This window comes from Perca fluviatilis, chromosome 1 (assembly GCF_010015445.1).
Source record: "Perca fluviatilis chromosome 1, GENO_Pfluv_1.0, whole genome shotgun sequence".
Taxonomy (NCBI): Eukaryota; Metazoa; Chordata; class Actinopteri; order Perciformes; family Percidae; genus Perca; species Perca fluviatilis.
In genome coordinates this window covers 48,223,291-48,248,247 of record NC_053112.1, presented here as the reverse complement: position 1 = coordinate 48,248,247, position 24,957 = coordinate 48,223,291, and the positions used below count along the sequence as shown (strand labels likewise).

Sequence of the window (24,957 nt, the reverse complement as noted above, 5' to 3'; positions counted from 1 at the left end):
GGCATTTGTTGTAAAATGGTGCTGCGGCTCCTTTTAAGAGCTCAGTTTGTGTGTGTGTGTGTGTGTGTGTGTGTGTGTGTGTGTGTGTGTGTGTGTGTGTGTGTGTGTGTGTGGTAAGTGGGCAGAAGAGAGATAGAGAAAGAGGAAGCAGACGTGTTGTAGATGCAACCCGAGCAGAGTTGGTGGATATTCATGTTATAAAGTCGGCCCTGGAGGTAATGAGTCTCTCCTGGTTTTCTGATCACAGTCGGAAACGAAGCGATCAGGAAAGTTTAATCCATTGAACATGTTAACAGCTGATTAACGTGCGCTTGTTGCCCCGTGTGCGCCGATGCGCTCATCTGTTGACATTTCCGAATGCCTTCCTACAGTTGCTTAACAAAAGCGGGCTTTCCACACAAACAAACTTAGCCTACATGTGTCATTAGTATGAGGAAAAAAAATGAGATTTTAACTGTGTCGGGGCTCGGGTCGGGCTCGGACACGGCTCAGTCGGACGGGGGGCCGGCCTCGGACAGAAAAATTCGGCCCGATCCGGACTCTAGTGTGTGTGTGTGTGTGTGTGTGTGTGTGTGTGTGTGTGTGTGTGTGTGTGTGTGTATCCTTCTGCTTTACCCCTTGATAAGTGCCAGCTTGTTTGCCGTTGGAACAATTCGATTTTAGATTTGAATGAAAAATAGATTTGAATGTTAAATTGCTAGCTTTTTCTGATTGGCTACTGTTAGTGTTTGTAATAATAAAAATAATAATAAGCATAATAATACATTTTATTTAAAGCCATTTCATGACACCCAAGGTCACATCACAAACAAAAAAGGACATTCAAATTATAGTCCTCTTCTAAAGGTGCTGAGGTTCACACCATGCAGCAGGCCTTTTGATAATACCTAATTATAGTTTGAATGTTACATATCTAGTCGTTCTGATTGGCTGCTGTTATTTAATTTGAATGTCAAATGGTTGCATTCTTAGATCAAAGGTAACCAAGAGAGGGGCAATACTTAACAACCTAATTGGAATTAAAACTACCACTGCAATGATAGAAAAGGATAGGAAAATTAGATGTGGACTATTAAATATCAGGGGCCTGTTGCACTAAAGTAGAATAAAGAAATCCAGGATAAATGAAAAAGCGCAGCTTGACTTAGTGTGATCCACTCATCGCGGCTCAATCGGTTGCACGTTTGCCGAGCCAGGATGAGAAGGTGAAGCTATGTCAAGCCAGGTGTACATAGCTGGGATAAGTGCACGTTCACGGATTTCTTAAATAGACCACGGTATCGATCACAGATTTACTGATGCAGAAATGGAAAAGACGTGTGCAGCACATGTTTCACCCGTTGAGCAGCAGCTTCTAATGGAAATTTAGGAGGAGGTGAAACATATAATATGCAAAAAGGGAAATACAGCTGTTATCAAACGGAAAAAAAAGCCAAACGGACAATAGCGGACCGACTGAATACGTATGGATTTAAAAAAAATCTACTTAGTCACTCCACGTTTTAATTGCTTTAATATGCTTGTTTTATGTGTTGGTTTTATTGCTGTATCTGTTTTTATGTGCTAAATGTGCTGGTTTTAGTGTAAAGTGTCTTTGAGTAGCCTGTAAAGCACTATATAAATAAAAAAATAATAATTCTTGTTCCTGGGAAATTTATAAGGACTAGGCTTAATTTCAAAGCTTATTCATAATGCGAGAATATGTTTTACAACCATATGCACAGATCTCCATAAGCTATGTCAAATTCTAAATATCTTTCTACAATTAATGTTCATAAAGAACAAACATGACTGGACAAAAACTAGAAAAAGAAGTGACTTCAATACACACTGTAAGCATATCTTTTTTTTCTCACTCCCAAGCTCCAAGATGACAAGTGACAGCACCAAAATAAAATGATTAAGAAGCTTTGTGGCATTCCAACACATTCTCACTCCCATTTGGTAAAAAAGGACGTTTGATCAGGTGCCATAGTCATCGTTATTGATGCTAAAAGTCCGCTTTTAGAATCCGCTGCACGGTGTGGGAGGATCCCCCTGGCCCCCCCCCACCGCGTTGCACGGGCGGGGGCACATTTCACGGGGAAAGCAGCGGAGGAAAAGCCCATTTCCTCCGTATCATCCCAGTTTTTACCATTACCATCTCAACAACTGCAGTAGTAGGATTTAAATCAAACTCGTGACAGCAATAGTGACAAGTAATGCATGTTAATAAAATGAAGCAGAACACATTCAGAAGACAACGGAATAACTGTTAAACACGTTTATTTCGGATCAGAGCGGCAGCTGATTTAACTCATCAGACTCCAGGATTAATCTTAGCCTGCCTGTTAGCCTGCTTCGAACCGGCTAGCTTGCAAAATGCAATCGCTACTTGGCTGGGTTTAATTCAACCTGCTTTTGTGCAACCAAGTCAAAGCTAAATTCATCCAGGATAACCTGAATATCCCAGCTTAATCCCTTATCCTGGTTTTGTGCAATACCCCTCTGATCTCTATCTTCTAAAGCAGTACTAGTAAACAAATTGATATCCGATAATCAAATTGATCTATTCTGTCTTACTGAAACCTGGCTGGGCCATAACGAATATGTTAGTCTAAATGAAGCCACTCCTCCCAGTCATATTAATACCCAAATACCTAGAAGCTCAGGCCGAGGAGGGAGAGTTGCAGCCATATTTGATTAAAGCCTGTTAATTAATCCTAAACCTAAACTAAATTATAACTCTTTTGAAAGCCTTGTTCTTAATCTTCAACATCCAACATGAAAATCAGTACAGCCAATTATATTGGTTGTTGTCTACCGAGCACCAGGTCCATATTCTGAATTTATCGGAATTCTCAGTTTTTATCATATGTAGTCCTAAAAATCAGACAAAGAACTTATTGTAGGTGATTTTAATATCCATGTGGACGTTGACAATGATTGCCTTAGTACTGCTTTCAACTCATTATTAGATTCAATTGGTTTCACTCAAGAGTGTTCATGAGGCCACGCACGGTTTTAACCACACCCTCAACTTTGTGCTGGCATATGGCATCAAAATTGAAGATGTATTAGTATTCCGGCAAAATCCTTTATTATCAGACCACTTCTTAATAACTTTCGAATTCTTAATAACCGATTATACGAAATTAGATAAAAGCTTCTACACTAGATGCCTATCTGACAGTGCTATAGCTACATTTAAGGAAGATATTCCAACAGCACTAAACTCATTACCGTGCTTTAATACAGGACCTTTATGTAAACTTTAGTCCCTCTCAAATTGACAATTGTGTAGATGGTGCTACGGCCTGCCTACGGACTACTTTAGATTCTGTTGCTCCCCTCAAAAAGAAGATGATGAAGCAAAGGAAACTTGCACCTTGGTATAACTCCCAAACTCGTAAATTAAAGCATATCTTGCGAAAACTTGAAAGTAAATGGCGTTCCACCAAACTGGAAGAAACTCGTTTGGATTGGCAAGACAGTCTGAAAACCTATAGGAAGGCCCTCAGAAATACTAGATCAGACTATTACTCATCATTAATAGAAGAAAACAAGAACAACCCAAGGTTTCTTTTCAGCACTGTAGCCAGGGTGACAGAGAGTCACAGCTCTAGTGAGCCTTCTATTCCTCTAGCTCTGAGTAGTGATGACTTCATGAGCTTCTTTAATGATAAAATTATAACAATTAGAGATAAAATCCATCACCTTTTGCCCTCAACTTCTAACGGTTCACCTTTCAACGCAGGACTCTTAGAAATAACGACTAGACCTTACATATACTTAGATTGCTTTTATCCTATCGACCTTCAACAATTAATGGTAAAGGTATCTTCAGTTAAGCCATCTACCTGTCTCTTCCATCCCAACGAGGCTACTCAAAGAAGCATTAACCGTGGTTAACACTTCACTACTAGATATGATCAATATGTCTCTATTAACAGGTTATGTACCGCAGTCATTTAAAGTAGCTGTGATAAAACCTCTTCTGAAAAAACCCACCCTCGATCCTGAGGTCTTAGCAAACTATAGACCTATATCTAACCTTCCCTTTCTCTCCAAGATCCTTGAGAAGGTGGTTGCTAATCAGTTATGTGATTTTCTCCATAGCAACAGTTTATTTGAAGACTTTCAATCAGGATTTAGAAAGCATCATAGCACAGAGACGGCACTGGTGAAAATTACTAACGACGTTCTAACTGCTGCAGACAGAGGACTTGTCTCCATACTCGTTTTACTAGATCTTAGTGCTGCATTTGACACTATTGACCATACAATCCTGTTACAGAGATTGGAACACTTAGTCGGCGTTAAAGGAATCGCACTAAGCTGGTTTAAGTCCTATTTCTCTGATCGATCTCAATTTGTTAATGTTAATGATAAATCCTCCAAGTACGCTAAAGTTAGCCATGGCGTTCCACAAGGCTCAGTGCTTGGACCAATTCTATTCTCCTTATATATGTTTCCTCTTGGTAATATTATTAGGAAACACTCAATTGACTTTCACTGTTATGCGGATGACACCCAATTATACTTGTCAATCAAACCAGACAAAACCAGTCAGTTAGATAAACTTCAAGCATGCATTAAAGATATAAAATCATGGATGACCTACAATTTTCTGATGTTAAACTCTAACAAAACTGAAGTTATTGTGCTGGGCCCTAAACACCTCTGAAATTCATTATCTAAAGATATAGCTACTCTGGATGGTGTTGCCCTGGCCTCCAGCACTACTGTCAGAAATCTAGGAGTTATTTTTGATCAGGATATATCCTTTAATGCCCATCTAAAACAAAGCTCAAGAACAGCCTTTTTCCATCTTCGTAACATTGCCAAAATTAGGAATATCCTGTCTCAAAACGATACTGAAAAACTAGTCCATGCATTCGTTACTTCCAGGCTGGACTATTGTAATTCCCTACTGTCAGGTTGCTCAAATAAGTCCCTTAAGACTCTCCAGCTGATCCATAATGCTGCAGCACGTGTTCTGACAAGAACTAAGAAAATAGATCAGATTTCTCCTGTATTAGCTTCTCTGCATTGGCTTCCTGTAAAATTCAGGATTGACTTTAAAGTCCTTTTCCTGACCTACAAAGCCCTAAATGGTCTAGCACCATCCTATCTAGAACAGTCCTAGTACCTTATTGTCCCACTAGAGCACTGGGCTCCCAGAATGCAGAGTTACTTGTGGTTCCTAGAGTCTCTAAAAGTAGACTGTGGGCCAGAGCCTTCAGCTACCAGGCTCCTTTCCTATGGAACCAGCTCCCAGTCTGGGTTCGGGGGGCAGACACCGTCACCACATTTAAGAGTAAACTGAAAACCCTCCTCTTTGATAAAGCTTATAGTTAGGGAGTGAGGAGTTGCAGCGTCCGCCTAACCCGGCCCACCTGCTTCTCTTCGTAGTCATCAGATTTATTTTTCATATAATCAATAATATAGAGAGAGTAGAGGGAGGCAGGCCAGTACAGCCCAATCCGGCAGAGGAGAGTTCAAGCCCGATCTGGCACTTCTCTCCAAGCTAACCTGCCTCTTTTAGTTATGCTATTATAATTCTAGACTACCGGGTAAGTTCCTTCCTTCCTATGAGACACTGAGCTGCTCTCTCATCTCTGTTTTCACTTGTTTCCTTTTGTATGCATCCTGCCCCAGAACTGCTTGTTACTAACCTAGCTAAATTGAATTGAAATTGAAATTGGAAAAGCACAGCAACACAAATATCAGTCCTAATGACCTCAGCCCCACAAGAACTAGAGGAGAGTGACTAGGCAAGGTGTGGTTTCGGTTTGTTTGTTTGTTTGTTTGTTTGTTTTGTTTTCCTCGAGAACGCAGAGGGTGGGGGGTGGGAGAGGGTTTTTGTTCTTGTTCATTTGTGTCTCTCTGTTATAATATATACCAACTGTGAGCGGAGAATACACAGGAGACGTTAAATGAAATGGATGGCATAAGACGAGCTACATAATGCAACAGCTGGATGGAAAAGCATATCAACACTGTTTCTGCAGGTTTCACCAAGTCAAATTTACATTTTTAAGACCTTTATGAATTAAATTTAAGACGTATTTACAAAATGCACGTAAAATGAATTGCTTTTATTGCATGAGAAGCAGTAGGCTTCAGATATGTTGTTAGCAACTGGCTTTAACAAAGCCCTAAATTTGCACTTTCCAATAGCTGAAGAATAAAATCTGTTTGATGTCTGTGGTACAATCCGAAAGAGATTTGAGTCAATAACACGAAAGCTGATTGGCTGCAATATAAGTTGCATGTTGGCCTTATTTGTAGTCGTAATACATCTTTACATATATTTGAACTAGCGAAAGAAAGAACTACAACACCACAGAATCCACACAAAAAAAAAAAACATTCTAAAGCGCTGAGCGCTTTAATAAGCATTAAAGGTAGAGTTACATGGACGTAGGAAAATTAAGACCTGTCTAAAATCAGTTAAGACACAATACACACTACTACTACAATTTTGATATGACCCTGATCAAGTGATATGAAGACGTGTAGATTCATTTGAATAGGCAGTGAAAGCTGCTTTTGAAGGTGAAGTGTGCATGTTTGTGTGTATAGCGTATCCCTGCTGAATGGAGACACTAGAGATACAACCAGAGGGCCCCTCGCTAATTTACATTATGAAAGGCTGACATACACAAGCTGTACAAAATGCTTTAAGCTAGAAACTTGATCCACCGTAGAGTTTAATTCCATCTTTATGTAGCAAGGATTATAGTATTTCCAAGGAGGCACAATGTATAATCGCACTCACCGCTGAAAAACGCTGAAATGGAGAGAATATAAAATGTTATTGATCCTACTGGGGAAATTTGGTCATCACATCGGCAAAGAATAGAGGTGTATGCTGGGGAGAATTGACGATTTTGAGTGAGAGTGTGATAAAAGATCTACGTTTAAGTAAAAAGGGGTTTAAAGATAAACGTCTACAATTGTAACAAATCCTTTTTCAGCAGTAGCTACAGCTTAATGTGTTCTAAGATGTCTACTTAGGTATTGGAACATTTAGAAGGAATTGCAAGTAATAAAGGAAATGCTGCATCTTTACCACTTCCCAAGCTGTGGGTTTGATTGAGAATCTGAGGCTCATAAAATAAAAAAATAAAAAAAAAAACTGCTCCTCAAATGCCAGATATAATAAGGAGTGAAAGCGAGGGAAAGGCCTCAGATGTGGAAGCCCAAGGGCTTATCCAAGGATAGGGAAAGGTTCATGAAGCGTTGCACACAGAAACATGATGCACAGAGCTGACACAATTGGCCATTCAGCTTCACAATGGGCCGTGTCTAGTATGGCTGATGCATTTCTATCTTGACCTTCAGTAGTGTTCCACCCCTCTGAACAGGCCCCTGTTTGTGGGGGCAGATGTCAGTCAGTTGGCCCCCTGAGGAACATGAGCACTACTCTGTAGGCAGCCCTGCATATGGCCTGACTGTAAAAAAGACAGTAGAAATGACTTAAGTATGGCTAAGGAGAAGCCCGGTTTTTGACTGAACTTGTGCTGGGAGCAGTGTTTCATAGGGATCAGACATCTCTCTGAAAGACGCCTTACGGAGATGGAAATCAGAGCAAACCTTGGGGTGGTACGCGCAACTAGTAGGCTTCTGCAATTTGATATAGGAACAGTTTTCTGCATATCCTATTATCTAATGTTTTTTTGTATCTGCACACAGTAATTTATTACGACAGACTTAAATATGGCAACAGAACGTTAAATTATGAACCATAAGGGCACCTGGGTAGCTCACCTGGGTAGCTCACCTGGTAGCGCGCACGCCCATGTATACAGGTTTACTCCTCTGCGCAGCGACCGCGGTTTGAATCCGACCTGTGGCCCTTTGCTGCATGTCATTCCCCATCTATCTCCCCTTTCATGACTTCAGCTGTCCTATAGAATAAAGGCCTAAAAATGCCCAAAAAATAAAAATAAAATAATTTATTTATTATTTTTTATAAGTGCGACTTTTTATTAGGGTTGGGAATCACAAGAGGCCCCATGATACGATATTATTGCGATTTTAAACATACTGCGATATTCTGCGATATATTGCAATTTATAACTTTTTTCCCCAACTTCAAATTAAATCCACAAAGGAAAACTGTTTTCATCTAAAAAGATAATTTACTTGGTTGTCCCCTCCTTTTAAAAAAATAAGTCCATACATTGGATTTAAACGCGGATAGTGCTTTCCTGATTTCTTTCTCTAATGCCGCCGTCATTATTTTACTAATCTCGCATTGCCAGACCTTCCTCCACGGCGCTGCGGAGGAGGGTTTGGCAAGTCCACACAGCATTCCTGGATGGGAGACAAACGTGCTCTGGTTTATTGGCATTTCTTTAAACCAATCACAATTGTCTTGGGCGGCACTAAGCGCCGGACCGAGCCACGGTGCCTCTGCAAAAATTCCTTCTCGGAAAGGAACTTGTTTTGGTGGAACATTGTGGTGGCAAATTTTATTTTAACCATTTGTTTAATGATATTAACCATTGGTTTGATTGTTTTAGAACACCACAAGATTTAGCTTCTTCATGTGTAGATTCAAAAGGCTCCAAGTGAAATAGTTGGCAACCGTGAACTATAGCCCAGTAGAGTTATTTAGTTCTACTAGCCTGAACCTTCTCACATTGTTGTCTTTTGCTTAGATAGAAGTGGAGAAGGCCGATGATTGTTTACAACAGTGAGAACTACGTAGCTTTCTGTCTCCTGAGATAAACTGTTGTTTAGGCTAATGTTAGGAACAGAGAGCAAAGGGGAAGGTGAGACAATGGTGTGACTGTAATGATGTCCTCTTCTTGATTATGGCCATGCTAAAAGATAAACTTAGAGGGGTGGCTTAACGGACTTTCTTCACTATATGATGTTTGGATGTTTAGACTTTAGGTTAGAAAGACATTTTCAGTTGTGCTGCGTGTACCTTTGAAACTGTGTTTTCTCCATTTGCAAATGTAAATAAATACTCAAAGACCAAACTTTGGTTTAATTCTCAAACAGTAGTTCGTTTTGATTTTATCATGAATATCACTAACTCTGCTGCTTCAAGGAAAACTTCCACGACAACATGTGTACGTTAAAAAGTAATTTTAGTCGTGCAACAGAAAACTCCGATTGGACAGATAGTCTAGATAGCTGTCTGGATTTACCCTGCAGAGATCTGAGGAGCAGTTAACCATAGTCCTCACAAATCCACCGGAGTTTAAAATTACAACACAAAGAAACAGGAAGGTAAAAAGTGAAAACCGGCTGGAATTTCCGGTGGCACCGGGTTAGGGATAGGGTTAGAAATCCCGGAAGTGGAACTTCGTGGATATAGACTATTATATTACCAACTTCCCTCATGCACGCCGACGGTCACCAAAAAAACTCAACTGCACCATCTAGTGGACTAAAAGAAGCTGTTGGTTTTATTATTCTAGTACCGAAATGTTAAATTTGAATGTGCAATTCCAATAACAGAAGATAGATACTTGACTTCTGTGTATCGATACAGTATTGCTACGGAAAATATCGTGATACTATGCTGATGATGTACACACTAAACATCCAACCCCCACCACCCTCAAGATATCCATCAACACAGTATACAAATACAATCAAAAGGGCTATCTATGGGACATGTGGTCTATTTTTACAGCAGCAGCAGAGGGGATGACAGCACTGAATCGCCAGCAAAAAGAAACGTGTGTATACATTCTCTCACATCAAAGCCTGGCCCATACTATCCTGGGCTATGCCTTTGTGATATGCATGCTAAGCCACCCAGCATACCTTCATAATGCACAGCCCCCCCTTCTCTGCTTTTGTGTAAACATGGGGGCCAAATATTGGTCAGATATAGATAGCCTTTGTTCATTGTTATTCCATTGCTTCATGGAAAGCTTTGCTGTACACAAAGACAGAAAGGGTAACCTCTAGAAAGAAAACCTGCTTTGTCACCTTGAGAAATAAATACCTTAACTGCATTAAGGAAGAAATAGTGAAGAAAAATGATCACAATAGGAATATCCCGATCAGCTTTTTTGACCCCCCTATCCGGTCCGATTTTTTAATAATTGAATATCTGACAATACCGAGTCCCGATCCGATATTTGTATTTGCTCAGATAATAGAGCTGCACACCGTTTTTTTGGTTTACAAAAGTAAACAAAGCAACACAAAATTGTTTAAGCTTAATACATTTAACTTCGTGCAGCAAGTGAGTCTTTTCTCTCAACACCAGAAGAGTTCACTTTAGGATCCCAGCAAACCTCCAACCAAAGAATAAACTCAAGTTCAAGTCTCAAGTTCCCCTGCTGTTCAACGAAAACTAAACTTAGTGACGCCTCTTGTGGTTAATTGTCAATCTTTTGATTTTCTTCTCGTGTTTACCAATGCCGGCTCCAGGGAATAACAGCCTGTAAGCGTGGTGGTTTCCTGGTGGAATCACGGTAGAAGTGTGGAGAATTGGAGTAATACTGTATGCTTCTGTAAAAAACAGATGACTAAGAAAGACAGACTTTTTTACTCGTTGCCGAGGGCTGGCAAGCTACGAGACACTCTCTGGACGGACACTGGTGAGTGGCCGCGTTCCTCCTTGGTTTGAAAATGCCGGCATCCAGGCGGTCTGGCAGTGTGTCTGTGGCACAGGGTGTGTGTGATTAAAGGCAGCAATCACTACAAGCTGATGTACATGATCGGAGTAAGGTAAATGGGGTGAATGCCGATCCCCTATTAGTAAAAAAAATGCCAAAATCGGATCAGATACTGTGATCGGGACATCCCTAGATCACAATTGTTGATTCTTTGGTAAAAGATTGTGTCAAAATACAGGAAACTGACATAATTAGTTATTATTAGGGTTATTACAAGGTATAATTGAAGACAAGACTTTAAATAAAAAAGTTTGATTGTCCACTTGTCATAAGCAGAACACTTTTTACTGGGAGGACACCAGTCACATATCGTTTGCAAAAACACAGTATCAGGCCTTGAGGTACTGTGGACTGGTGAGCCATACTTTTCTACCTTATACTAGTGGTTCCCAAACTTTTTCTGCAGGGTTCTAGCCAGGTTAGCCATTGTTAGCAATACCAGTTGATAGCAACTGGAGTCTGTATTGTCCAGCAGTAGTGTTGAAAACTGTGTGTATCTTCATTGTCCTTTTATTTTTGCAATTCAGAATGTTGCATGCACAAACCATTTAATCTTGTTTGCTACTAGGGCTGCACAGTATATCATTTTTGTACTGTCATTGCAATAGCAACTGGCGCAATATACACATCATGAAAGGCTGCGACATAGACACGATAGACACTACGAGATGTTTTGTGTTAGTTGAAAGAAAATATCAGCAGAAAACAGCACTTTAAAATGTAACTGTCATCCTTTTTCAGTGGATCCTTTTGTGTTCAATTTAACGTTCAATTTGTTCAATAAAACTGTTAGAAAAGATTTCCTTTTATTTCATAAAGAAAATAGTCCAGAACATAACCTTATCATATTCTTTTATATATCCTGTAATATATACTATTCTGGTAAACCCCTTTCCATTTTGGTTTATATTACTCAGTTAATTAAAATATTACACACTTACAAACTCATTTATTTTTAGGGCCCCCGAGGGTCTGGGTCCCCGGGGCAGTTTTGCCTGCTTGGTAATTCAGCTCTGCGTTTTATTCTTCTTACCTAGCAGCTGCACTCCGCGGGTCAGACCATAAACATCAATGAGGGCCCAGAGGGGCTCAGCTGTGCGCACTCCACTGAAGAACAGCATGGGACTGGACTCGTTGATGCGGTAGAAGACTCTGCCTTTCTTGTCAACCCAGAAGGCGATAACGCTGCCCTCGTTGGCAAACTCCTCGGGCAGGGCCTTGGCCCAGAAGCCGCTCTGGGACACCAGGTCGGGGCAGGCGTACTTGGGAAGGTTGTCGGGGTTTATCCTGGAGGGGTCTTTGGCGGTGAAGCCCAGACGTAAAGCCCCGCTCCAGCAACACTGCTTTTTAGTAATCTGGGGAGAAGAGAACCAAATGTGGTTTATTTTCATTATTTAGAAATATAAATTATTTCTTAGAAATTTGATGTAAATAGTGCAAACTGCCATTTGACATGAGGCTGTAGATCACCCCCAACTCTCAACTTCTACTTCACTGTATAAGCCTAACTTCATAAGCCCTATATGACGGGACAAGAATTACCAGTGGGCCTTGTGTTATTTAGAAATTACCACCCCCCTCCCCCCATGTCTGCCACACCGGACTAATATTAGCACACAACCTCTGTGTTTGGCAAAATATGGTCGGTCATTTGCGGTTGAATTTTTACTCAACTAATTTCAAACATGATAGATTCACACAGGATTAGAATCCCAGACAACCTCCTCCATTATGACAAACTAGAAGAGGTATCCAGGAAATATAAGTCCCAGGCTGTTGGAACGAATTCCGAAAGTTGAATATAATTCGAATAGCAAAAAAATGAATACAATTTGAATGCTGAAATTACAATTCGAATGTGATTATTTTCATAAATAGGTTGGCTAATGTTAGCTAATCTCCCTATTCTCATGTCACGTCCAATGAACAGTAAGTCAGCTTGAGTGAGAAACACAAGGTATTGTGAGCTAACGTTACATACCGAGTAACATTAGTACAGGGGGAGTGACAGGCTGCAGCTGGAAATCGGAAGGATGGGAAATAGTTTTAACATGACTTTAAAATCGACATCCACTGAGCCAAAATGCTTATGTTATCATTAGTTAGATAGTTTGTTCTGGTTTCCTAACTGGGTCGCGAAGTATAGGAGCTTAGCTGGGAGCTTGATGGAGACAGCTAAGGTTAATGTTAGCTGCCCTACAGCTGTCACAGTTAGCTTCGACTTCATATATTACCTTCTAATAGCTGTATTCTCGGTAACGTGACAATCTGCAAGAAACAGGTTGCTTATAAATCACTAAAATAGTAGTGACAGCACAGTTTGGCATAGTTATCAATGTTGTTAGCTGTGTGCTCGTGGTGGAAATAATGTAAACAGAGGGCGGCGTGCTAGATATGCAATGCACCATGACGTAGGTCCCCTTCAAGGCCAGGCTAATGTTGGAATTTCCTCTGGGGGACAAAACGTGTAACATCAACCACATGCATTGACAATGCGTAAGCCTGAGTAGTGTAGTACATATTTAACAGGCTGCATTTGAGCATTAAATATTCGAAAATTATTTGAATATTAAAAAAAATAACAAATGGAATTTGAATGGTATTATAGAGGAAAACTGACAACTAATGCAGACAGTGTAGCTGTACCCCACAAGGAGCATTTAGCTCATTTCTACTCTATTTCAGAGTATTTATTTATGTTGCTTATTCTTGTATTTAAAGGTTTTTTGTTTGTTATTTTGTACTTCATTGAGGAACTCAAATTTAGATAAAAGCAGTACAATAGTTTTGACGGTTTAAAAGCTCCCTAGACTTTTTAGGAGTGCTCCATTCAGACATTAAATACCTTGAGGCGGACTTGCTCATACAGCGCTAGGGGCCTGTTGCTGAAGGTGATGGCGTTGCAGAAACTGGCCTGCCTCTTGACTGTCTTCTGGACACTGTCCATGACGATTTGGGATCCCTTCGCGTTTGGATGGAAGAGAAGTGGGCTGATGTGAAGGGGCCCACCAACGCTGCCACACTGGATAGGCAGGCACCTCTTGGGTTTGTGGTGGCATCGGTGGGACGTGGACGGGAACGGGCCACCGAGGGAGTCTGAGGCAGAGCGAGGCAAAAAAGAGAGTTGAGCTTCACTGTGAAAAAAACAAATGTCCTAATTAGGAGCAGGAGGTTAGGGTTAGTCAATGTAATTAGAGTCTGATGCGTCCCTTTAAAATTTTATGAAAAGCTCTATATCACAGATATTACCGCATAATCTAAGATTTCAGAGTCCTTCTATTTGGGTTCTTTGTTGATTATTTGTGAGCAAGGGAGTAATAAACTAATCAGCCATAATCACGTTTGGGCCCTGCAGGGTGAAAGGCAAATGTCCATGAAGGTCTAGATTGCAACACATGTACAAGACAGAAAATTATGCTCCTCAGTTATTCACATAGTGAACTGTTCCCAGACAGACAGCACGTTAGAAAGCCAATGGTTGGGATAAGATAGTCCATGTTGACTGGGAGCCATTCGCTTAGTAGAAGCCATGCGCTGGCTGGCAGTATAATGCAGTTTCAACATATTACATGCCACATACATATTAGGTAAGTAAGTAAGTCACGTTTTATTTCTATAGTACCTCTGAAACCCTAGGTTACAAAGTAGTTTACAAAAGATAAAAAGGTAACAAGAACAAGAGACGAGTATACCATGAACATTACACCACAACGATTTAGAGGCATCACTACTCAAAATAGAGCACATGGTTCAAGCACAGACACATTAAGAAAAGAGATAGATTGGTTTAAGTTTTTTTTTTTTTTTATGAAAAAAGTAGCAATTCTCTGATTCCAGCTGCTTAAATGTGAATATTTTCTAGTTTCTTCACTCCTCTGTGACAGTAAACTGAATATGTAAAAACGGCAAGTTTTGAAGAAAATATGGATCGTTCAACAAGACAGGCCTGCTTGGTTCTTTCAGGGAATGATTGTAAAGATTTATAAAGAATATGTTTAGGGCATTTCCTCTCTAAATGGGATGTTTTGGGACCGATTGGTGGGATTGCTGTGTGACACGGAGATACACTGGTAAGAGCCAATGAGGTTTAACCATGTATCAGCTAATTTAAATAGCTCATGTTACCGTTTTGTGTCAACACTTAACTTCATTTTCTTTTGCAAGGTGCAAATGTTCCACCAAAACAAGTTCCTTCCTGAGATTATTTAGCAGAGCCACCGTTGCTGTGTCTGGTACTTAGCGCAGTCCGAGACGATTGTGATTGGTTTAAGGAAATGCAAACAACCGTTTTTTTTTTCTCCTATCCCAGAATGTATCTGTGGTGTAGTCAGACCTTACTCTACAGCGCTGTGGAGGAAGGTCTGGCAGTGCGAGACTAGTGGAGACCTGATATTGGGCGAAAATCAGTGAAAATCAGATTTAATTTAAAAACGTTTTGAGACATCCAGTTACTAATCCCGGCCATACACGTGTGCGTAGGTAAATTGGAGAGGTCCATTATTTGGCTTAATTCAAATTGAGATCAAGACATTTTTCTTGTATAAAAGACAGTGGCGCAAAAATGCTAACCAGCCAAATAGTTTCATCTTGCATTGGCTCCACTGCCTTCATAATTAGATGCATGGCCAGTAAATGTGTCTGAATGGAGTCTGGCTGAGGTGGTTTGACCACACCACCTAAGGAGCTACTAGAAAATCCGTGTGCTGGAGCAATTTCACAGATTTTCCAGAGCTGGTAACTGCCAAATTAAAATGACTAAATTAGTATTCTGAAAGTGAGCTGAAGCTTTTGGCCGCGACAGAGAAAGCTAAAATAATTCCACAATCTGATGTTCCTTCAAATGTTATATATCTTCATTTTGGGATGTGAAATGATTTCCAGACGTTTCGGTATTTGTGTTTGAACATTCCAGTATTTTGTGGTGGGGGTTTCATTTTTGTTGTGCCCACTTTCTCTCCACTTGTCTGGTCTAATTTGACATCAGTTAGTGATCCACATTTCTCACCTGGATATTTTATATCCAGCAGGTTATTACAACCAGGCAACTGGGATTGTTGAGAGTCCCATTCCTACTGTCAGTGGAGAAATTGTCTGTCTCTTATTTGATTAATTTCTCCCTGTATAATTTGGCTAGAAAGAAACCCAAAGTCTTCAGTTGGAAGAAACTGATACATCAGCATAAACATCAGCAAAACCCGATGTTTACCCTGATGTATCAGTTACTTGATTTTTTTTTTCTCCAATCAAACTCAGTCAGCAATGCTGGAAACATTTCAACACCAAAGGAATAAGAAAACATAGACCATCAATATATAAGATAGAGTTCTTCTAAAACCATTACCAGTATCGGAAATGCTTCCAATACTGCCTATATCATTGTATAGGTGATAATGTAAAAAAAAAAAAAAATTATTTTTTCCTCCACAACCATCTAGCGACCCCTTGGAAATTATCTAGGGACCCCCTTGATGGTCGGGACCCCAAGTTGAGAACCACTGTTTTTAGAGAGCACTTAATAACTTTTGTTCCTACCTATGCCAGGTGCTCACTTACAAAATATAGATGGCCAAAATTGAAAATGTCAAAGTAAAATGATAGTTGATAATCAGTTAATGGTGCTTTGGACTCATACTATTAGGGCTGCATGATATGAGGAAAGTATGCAATATATTGTAATCGACATCAAGGAAGAAACCAAAGCACTCATCTTTAAGAAAAATATATATAAAATGCCTTTAATGCATCTGGCACATTCTCAATAGAATAAGATATAAAAAAAAAACAAAAAAACTGGTGTCCAGCCTTCTTCTGGAAGTCTTTTAATCACTAATATAAGTTCCAAGAAGCTCTCCAATCTCTTCCGTTCTTCAGATATTAAAGTGTACTCAGTTCTGCCTTTCTGCTGCTTTCAGTATTCTTCTACAATACAACAAATCACTTGTTGAATTTAAAACAAATAAAAGGAAATTGTTTCCAACATTCTTTTATGGACAAAATGAACATTATTTCAACTATCACAAAAAAATAATCTGTTTTGTGTCCATCGCGATATGTTGCAGCCTTTCGCAAGGAAAAGAAAAAATATGTATATTGCGCCAGTTGATATTGCGATGTGCAGCCCTACACTCACTATCATAATCACAGAGGACAAACAGATGAAAGCTAACATGGTGCCGGCAGCAGATGTCCTGTTGAGTCCTGATAAGACCATGCAGCTAGTCCTTAAAAATCTGCACGCTTTGTTGTTCTCTCTCGCTCTTTGTCTCCGCCCGCTCCCTCTCATCTGTGTTTAAGTAGAAATGACCCTTCCAGTTTTATCCGCCTGTACGCGTGTCTACTGTTCAATCTGGCCCCAATCTACGAGCACTGTGGAGGCCTTTTGTCTTAGGCAGAGCCACTGGAGAGCAGTTGTTGAATGTGGTGCACATGGTCCTGGGCAGATTGAGTTGAATGCATTACGGGGCTCTAAAGAGGCGCAGCTGCTGTTGAGGGAAACGGGCTACGTGTGAATTCATGTTACTTAGCAACCCCCTTGTATCTAAAGGTCTTGATCATCGCACTCTTTCACTCCGTGGCTATCAGCTAGGACACAACAGATGCCTTTTGTTTACTCAGGCACAACAGAATGATATTTATAGTCTCAGATTGTAGCTTCCTTGCAACTAAGCGTGTGTGCGCTTTTCTGGGAGACCAATCAAACAATAGGGGAATATCAGTTTACAGAGCGAAGCTAACATCTTACTTTATTTGTATCCTTCTGGTAGATGGATCTCTTTTAATCCTCCACTCTTTCACCAAATATCTTCACTACAACACATCCTTAAAGACTCCACACAGTTTTGCAGGTGTTTGTATTTGCAGGTCAATAGGAGGATATATTGAGCAGCTACACCGGATAAAATGGAAGTTAAGTGTCTTCAAGTGCTTTCCTGACATTTTGACCCTTCCTGTTATTCAAATTAACATGCACGATAGAGGAAGAGTATGGTTTCTATGCTTGAACTAAATTTCATTACAATAAAAACAATCATGTAATGTCCAGCTGCAGCAGTTTTCTGCAAAAAGCTCAGATAAACCAATTGTACTCTACCTTTCATTCATTCATTCATTCATTCATTCATTCATTCATTCATTCATTCATTCAACCTTTATTTATACTGAAAAAATTGTTGAGGGGTGACCCTCATTTGCAATGTCATCGAGTCAAATTACCAAGAAAACAACAAACAACACAGAAAAGAATACACCATCACAAGAAAGATGGAAAGACAATACAATATTCTCAATTGGGAAAATTATGTATATAAATTAGGATTATACAGAGGCAAAAGAAGGGACAATTATGTAAAGCAAGTACAAGTTTGCAGGTTTTAAAACTATAATTCTTAATTGTCCAAAAAGTGAGTTGCTTTTAAGGAAGTGCTGTAATTTGTTCCAGGAGTCAGGTGCATTAAAACCTGCTCAGCATCAAATGGCAGCAACGTTAGCACCTCGCTAGTGAACAAAGTGGAGCATTTAGCAGCTGTAGATGCAGATATAGACTATAATGTTTATTCTCTTTTCCAAAATCACAACATTTGATGCCATAACTCCTTTATGGATTTGCCTGCACAGGGACTGCTGATGAAATTTAGCTATTGAGCTAATTCTCGGACAGTCAATGACTTTTCATTGACCCGGTTATAAAAAAAAATTACAAAAAATATGTTCTTAAGCGAGTGGTTGAAAAAAGAGAGATTATTGGAGCTACATTAATCTATTGAATGCTAATGTTGCTGAATGCGTAAATAGGCAACTGTTTGCCAACACATTTGCCACAACATCTTTAAAAAGGTGAACAGAATGTTAAATCAACTAATATTGCTTTAATTGTTTGTACTCTGAAATAAATTGAGGGAAGTGCAAGTGCATGTACCAGGTAAGCCACCTTGTAGCTTGTAGCACTGTGCTAATTCTACTGTTTGGCTAAAAAATGTTGAGGTGGGGGAGAAGATTATTGCTGTACAGTATGATAAATATACACAGTTGTTAAAGGAACACACCGACTTATTGGGAATTTAGCTTATTCACCGTAACCCCCAGAGTAAGACAAGTCGATACATAGGCTACCCTTCTCATCTCAGTGCGTGCTGTAAAGCTGTCTGACGGCTCCAGCATTAGCTTAGCCCAGCACAGATCCTGAAGGTAACTGGTTCCAACTAGCCTACTGCTTCCAATTGTGACAAAAGTGACAAAATAACGCCAACATGTTTTTTTTTACATGTTTGATTAGAGTCACAGCGTGTACAAAAAACAAGGTAACATGAGACACAGCCATCTTCTAACCGTAAACAAACCGGGAACCATATTCTCAGACAGGCTTGCTGCGAGCATATCACTCCGCCCAGGTACTATATTCTTCCGCCTGAGAATCTAGTTCCCGGTTTGTTTACGGTTAGAAGATGGCTGTGTCTCATGTTACGTTATTTTTGGTACACGCTGTGACTCTACAAATCACAACATGGAAATAGGAACATGTTGGCGTTATTTTGTCACTTATTCGGAGCAGTAGGATTACTGGAACCATTCACCTGCCTGTTCTGTGATGGGCTGATGCCGCTGGAGCCGTCAGACAGTGTTATAGCATGCACGGAGATGAGAAGGGTATGTATCGACTTGTCTTACTCTGGGGGTTACGGTGAATAAGCTAAATTCCCAATAAGTCGGCATGTTCCTTTAAGTCCTACTTTAGAGGAGCTGCTTGACTCCGATTGGCTAACAGCTAGCCAATGAGAGCCTGCGAGCTAATGAATAGTAATGAGCTCAGGCTACATGATGTCAGACTGACCAGCTTTTGTAATTGGCCTGATTTCTCTGCTTATTTCTTTTCAGTGGCTAGAGCTGACAGAGGAGGTAGCAGTGCATTTTCCCATTCACAACATAACACAAAACACATATGGACCTGACATATTTCAAAAAAATACAAGTAAAAATGGTTTTGTGTGGCAGGGCACCTTTGACCATTCAAGAGCAATACCTTCAATAACTCAATCAGTAACTTTTACCATTTCCCAAAACTTTCGCAAACTTGGGTTACCATCTAGACAACCTATAACCTGTAGCAAAACGCCAACACCAATATCACCCCATATGTGTTCAACCTGAGGGCTGTAGTCTGTCTGTGACAGAAAAATACAATTTAAGATTTTTATTTACTTTGTAGAATTCTGAGCTAAATAATATTTTTATGGATGAGAAAACTAGGCCTACTTATTGCACCGAGCAGTTATACTGTTTAAGATTCTGTGTGTACCCTTAAATCCCATGTTGCAGTTTTAAGTTATTAGACAGACCAAAGCACCTCAAGCCGAATGGCTGGTCTCAGTCCTCCAAAAACCTCAGCAACACAAATCCTGGAGTATGCTCATGTCCACAGACCTCTTGATATACACAGCTTGAAAATGGATCCTGTTAACATCAATCTGACAGCCGCCTCTTAAAAACCTCTGTTTGTGCACACAGCTTTATGCGGGTTATATGAGTAAAAACTGTTTTACCAGCCTCACGGGAGCCATTTTGCCAAAGGTCAAGGATGGCTTATTATGAGCAAACAGGAAGAAACGCTTGTATTCCTCTGCCCCAAAGTGTAGGGTCTTTATCCTATTTATAACAACAAAATACAGGCTTGCGTTCGGCTGATACCTGTCATACGCCAATGGACTTCTCTGCGGAGCAAAACTAATCTCTTACCATTTCATTTGGCTGACGACGGTGAGTGAGAGGTGAGCTCTGTGTGTGTGTGTGTGTTATCATCTAGAGAGTTGTGTAGTTGTAACTCACCAACCATCAACTAAGTGGTTTACCATGCAAATAGGGTTTTATAGGTGGGAGAAAACTATTCAAATATTTGCTCAGTGTTTGGATGGCAAATTACTTCCTGGTTCTGGGAAACAACTGCAAAAGCTATTCTCCAAATGAATTGGTATGGAAAGGTAACAGTTAAGCAGCATTATGTGGAATTATATTATAATCAAAGCTTGGTATTTTTTAAATGTGTCTCATGAGGTCTGGGATTGAATGCACTGTAACATTTGCAGGGTGTGGTGAGTTGTGAAAGAATACTAAATAGCGTATGGAGGTATACTGATTCCCAAACAGGTAGAGCATAATGAATTAACTGTGTTAAAACATCCATGTTCTATTGTAAGCCACACTTGCTCTGTTGACTAGTACTTGCAGATATCATTAACCCAGATTGCCACCATATGTAACCATGAATGCTAATTTTAGCACCATGGAAACATGATGAGTTTCTAGCATTCAGTCACAACAGCAGCATAGCTTATGAAGCACAGGTAGCCCACATACCAACCCACTCCCTGTACTTGTTGCTATGTAGAGCCCAGCTTAACACTCATCCTCTGAGACATTAGAGAAAAAAAAAAAAAAAAAAAAAAAAAAAAAAACACACACACACACACACACACACACACACACACACACACACACACACACACACACACACACACACACACACACACACACACACACACACACACACACACACCCTGTGTGGATCTGTGATAGCCTCTTAGCGGAAATATCTAAGCCATTTTGGGAATATGCAAGCATGCAGCCTAGTGTTGCGTGTAACCGAGCGGACTTCTGGGCCTGAAAAGTGAAGCCAATGCTGAAGTGCCTAAAACCTGCATTCTGTCTGCCAAGGTGCTCTTGAGCAAGGAACTGAACCCCCAACTGCTCGGGGCACCTTTCGATGGGCAGCCCCCCCACTCTGACATCGCTCCATTAGTGCATGTATAGGTACTGAGCATGTGTGTGTAATTCAGACCTGTGTGTAATGTGTATAACAATAACAACATAGTAAACAAACTGTAATTTCACTTGTGGGATTAATAAAGTATAAATTATTATCATCATCATCATCATCATCATCATCATCTCATTTCCAGTAGGGCGCCACTGGCTTCAAAAAGAAGCCTACTTCTGCCTTGATTTATTACCTCAATAAACATGTTCATAAGGGGTTTATAGTCTCAATCGCTACTTTTGAGTCTTCTTCAATACAGCATGATGTTTATTTCGTAAATTATGGTCCCATTTATTTTAAAATAGATGCAGGGGATGCTTTCAGACCGCTCAATCATGACGGGGTCTTAACAATGCTAACCATGGCACTGTGGACATTAAAATAACTTGGTTTTGGGTGTTGTCATCCTAAACTTTGACCCTCTCACTGTGTTTTTTCACTTCATTAAAGTTGATTGGAACACTTTGGTCGCCTAGAAATGTCGTGTTCAGCGTTCTGCCAACCAAGCTAGCTAGCTAGCGCTAGTGTTAGCTGGTAACTTAAGAGAAAGTCTGCTGATTTTCACCCAGCTCTGTGTGCTGCTGTACATGCTGACGAATGGCACCAGTACCAGGAGGTCCGTGTTTACCTGCCGGTAAAACTCCTCTTTTAGCATTTAGCTTAGCACAGTGCCAGTTAAACCATACACAACACATGCCTAGCTCTGCTCTTTTGTCCAAATATGGTCACTTCTGGCTCCAAATTACCAAGATGACAATGGCCAAAATTCAAACTCCTGGCTTCAAAACAGCAACCCACAAACCAATGGGTGACAGCTACTGTATGTCCATTATTTTTTCGGGTCTATGGGTGTAACATAAAATAACAAAACTTTGTACATATGTAGCCATTTGTGTCAGTTACTAATGTACTGCTGTACATCAAAACAATCTGTTAAAAAAATACATTCAGCTATTTCTTCATGTTAAGTGTTGTGCTTTAACACAAATGTAGTTCTCTTGGGAATAATAACAATCACTAACACATCATAACGATAAGAGCATGCATTTCGTCTTTTGCAAACATTACCAGTAAAATGTTACTCTTAAGTTCTTTATTTGATGTTGCTCTCCGTAGATCCATTGACAGTTTCATTTACAACACCGCCAACCAGCCTGGAGGGCAATGACAAACATCTTAATGATGTTTACACAGCAGTGTCTGGATGATGTATTCAGTCCCACTGACTCATGACAAAATGCCATTCCAGCCTGATGTAACACCGACTGTGAAATGAATCATACTAATAGTGACGATTAATCACACACATTATCATTTAGGTTTAGACGCATGAAGCCCAGGCAAGATGGATTTATGTACTCAATGAGCTCACAGCTTACATATGGGGCCCTTTACAGCATAGTTAACATGGTATTGCATTTCCTGTCTTCCTGATCTCCAGAGTTCCTTGCATGTACATGTGTGACAGATGCTACACAGATAGGCTGAGTGTGTAGAACCCAAGAGGCTGTGTGTGGCTCAAAGACAGGGAGACTACCACTGTGGCAGTGATAGTAACTGTAGCTGCTATTCTACCTGTGGACAGGTACCAGGAACTCATTATGGCTCATCACTCATTATGTTGGTGGTAACCAAAGGGATTAACATGCTGCTAGGCAACATCGTGACAAATCTATTGCTTCAGTGTTGATGCATTGACAGATGATTCGTGGCCATGGTAATGTTTCGTGGTGGGGGGTTTCCATAATGAAACCGGTCAGAGCGGTATCAGGTTATCCTGTAATTTAAAACTCTTTATTATACATTAGCTGTTACTTACTGGCTGCTTTTATTTGCCTTTTGATAGCTTACATATACAGTTGTTCTGATACTGATACCAGTATTGGAAAAACCTCTGATATTGCCTAAAATTCTGTTATCAGTGAGTATGGCATGTCCAATAGCAGGTAATTTAAAACGTGGGTTTATTTATGTTCTTTTTCCCTTATGACTGACTGTTAAACTAGATGGTAAAAGAACGTTCTATGGCATTCATTCTCTGTATGTATTTGTTCATGTTTTATGTAAAGTATTAAGTGTACAGCTTGTATAACAGTGTAAATGTGCTCTCCCCTCAAAATAACTCACACAGCCATTAATGTCTAAACCTCTGGCAACAAAAGTCAGTACACCCCTATGTTAAATTCCCATAGAGGCAGGCAGATTTTTATTTTTAAAGGCCAGTTATTTCATGGATCCAGGATACTATGCATCCTGATAAAGTTCCCTTGGCCTTTGGAATTAAAATAGCCCCACATCATCACATGCCCTTCACCATACCTAGAGATTGGTATGGGGTACTTTCCATAAAATCATCTCTCAATGCAAATCAAACCAACTATTAGGCTAACCAACATAAAACCGTGTCAGTCTCTAGGTATGGTGAAGGGTATGTGATGATGTGGGGCTATTTTAATTCCAAAGGCCGAGGGAACTTTATCAGGATGACGCCCCACACCATCACACTGCCTCCACCAAAAGGGGTTACTCTATGGGTGCAGCAATCAGCATAGCGTTCTCCGCGTCTTCACCACACTTTAACCCTACGATCCAACTGCCGTAGGCAGAACATAACGTTCCTGTGTCAAGTGACAAGTGTCAATAGCAACAGCAAAATAACCTGTAATGGCAGAGAAGATTTGGCAAATTTTTCATGGGCGCAACCCACATACTCAGCGCTGCTGCTCATCCCACAAATGCATGTTCCTTACAAATGGGGCACCATTTGAAAGGAACGGCTGAGAAGCAGGTTCAGGTATCGGAAAGGAAAGTGGTATTGGAACATCTCAATTTACATTCTACCAGCTTAAAATTAAGGCTGCGCTGCCATTTAGTTTTTCTTTATTCTTTCATCCTGATATTGTCTTCATGTTGCAAATGTTATCTGTTGTCCAGCAGCAGGTTTTCAAAGGAATTTTCATGATCTCATAAATGTCTACTTTCTGCCCAGGATGATAAAATGTTTTAGCCTGGATGCCAGCCGAACTTAGCCCCGCCCACAACATTTGAGGTGTGTTACACAGTGTTAAGTGCTGTTGGTTGTAGGTCTATCCAATGAATGCAGAAGAATTTTCTTTCCTGGTTCGGTTGGAACACGCCCCATAATCACAGCCCAATGGAGCGGTTTCAGACTCACATTCTGACTAGAATCTGAGTATGACCACGTCAGGCTAAAAATGTTTGCCTCGAGCAGTTGAAATGTTGGACTTGAATTTTTCAAGTCCAACATTTCCACACACAGGCTTTGCTCTTACATACGTACACAAGGTCTGTTGCTGAGGCCCAGGCAAATAATCAAATGTAGACCATTCTTCTAGTATTAATGAAGGAAAGCTGATGGATCACAAAAATAATGTAGTGCCACCGATGTCATTTCTAGTCAGCAGATAAATCAATATTCAATCAATAATGAAAATAATAATTGCAGCTCTGGACATAAATGATTAATCGATTATTAAAATTGTAACAATTCAT

General features: G+C 40.2%; 1 protein-coding gene across 2 annotated transcripts in view; it reads right to left on the bottom strand.

Annotated features, from left to right (window-relative positions):
* Positions 1 to 24,957, bottom strand: part of neurl1aa (neuralized E3 ubiquitin protein ligase 1Aa) — a 106,554-nt gene that overhangs the window by 72,610 nt on the left and 8,987 nt on the right. For both annotated transcript variants that reach the window (XM_039776742.1, XM_039776668.1), the window contains exons 2-3: positions 13,483 to 13,733; positions 11,671 to 11,992 (exon numbers count right to left, since the gene is read on the bottom strand). In XM_039776742.1, the coding sequence (XP_039632676.1) occupies positions 11,671 to 11,992; positions 13,483 to 13,733 (573 nt within the window). The remainder of the gene's footprint in view (positions 1 to 11,670; positions 11,993 to 13,482; positions 13,734 to 24,957) is intronic.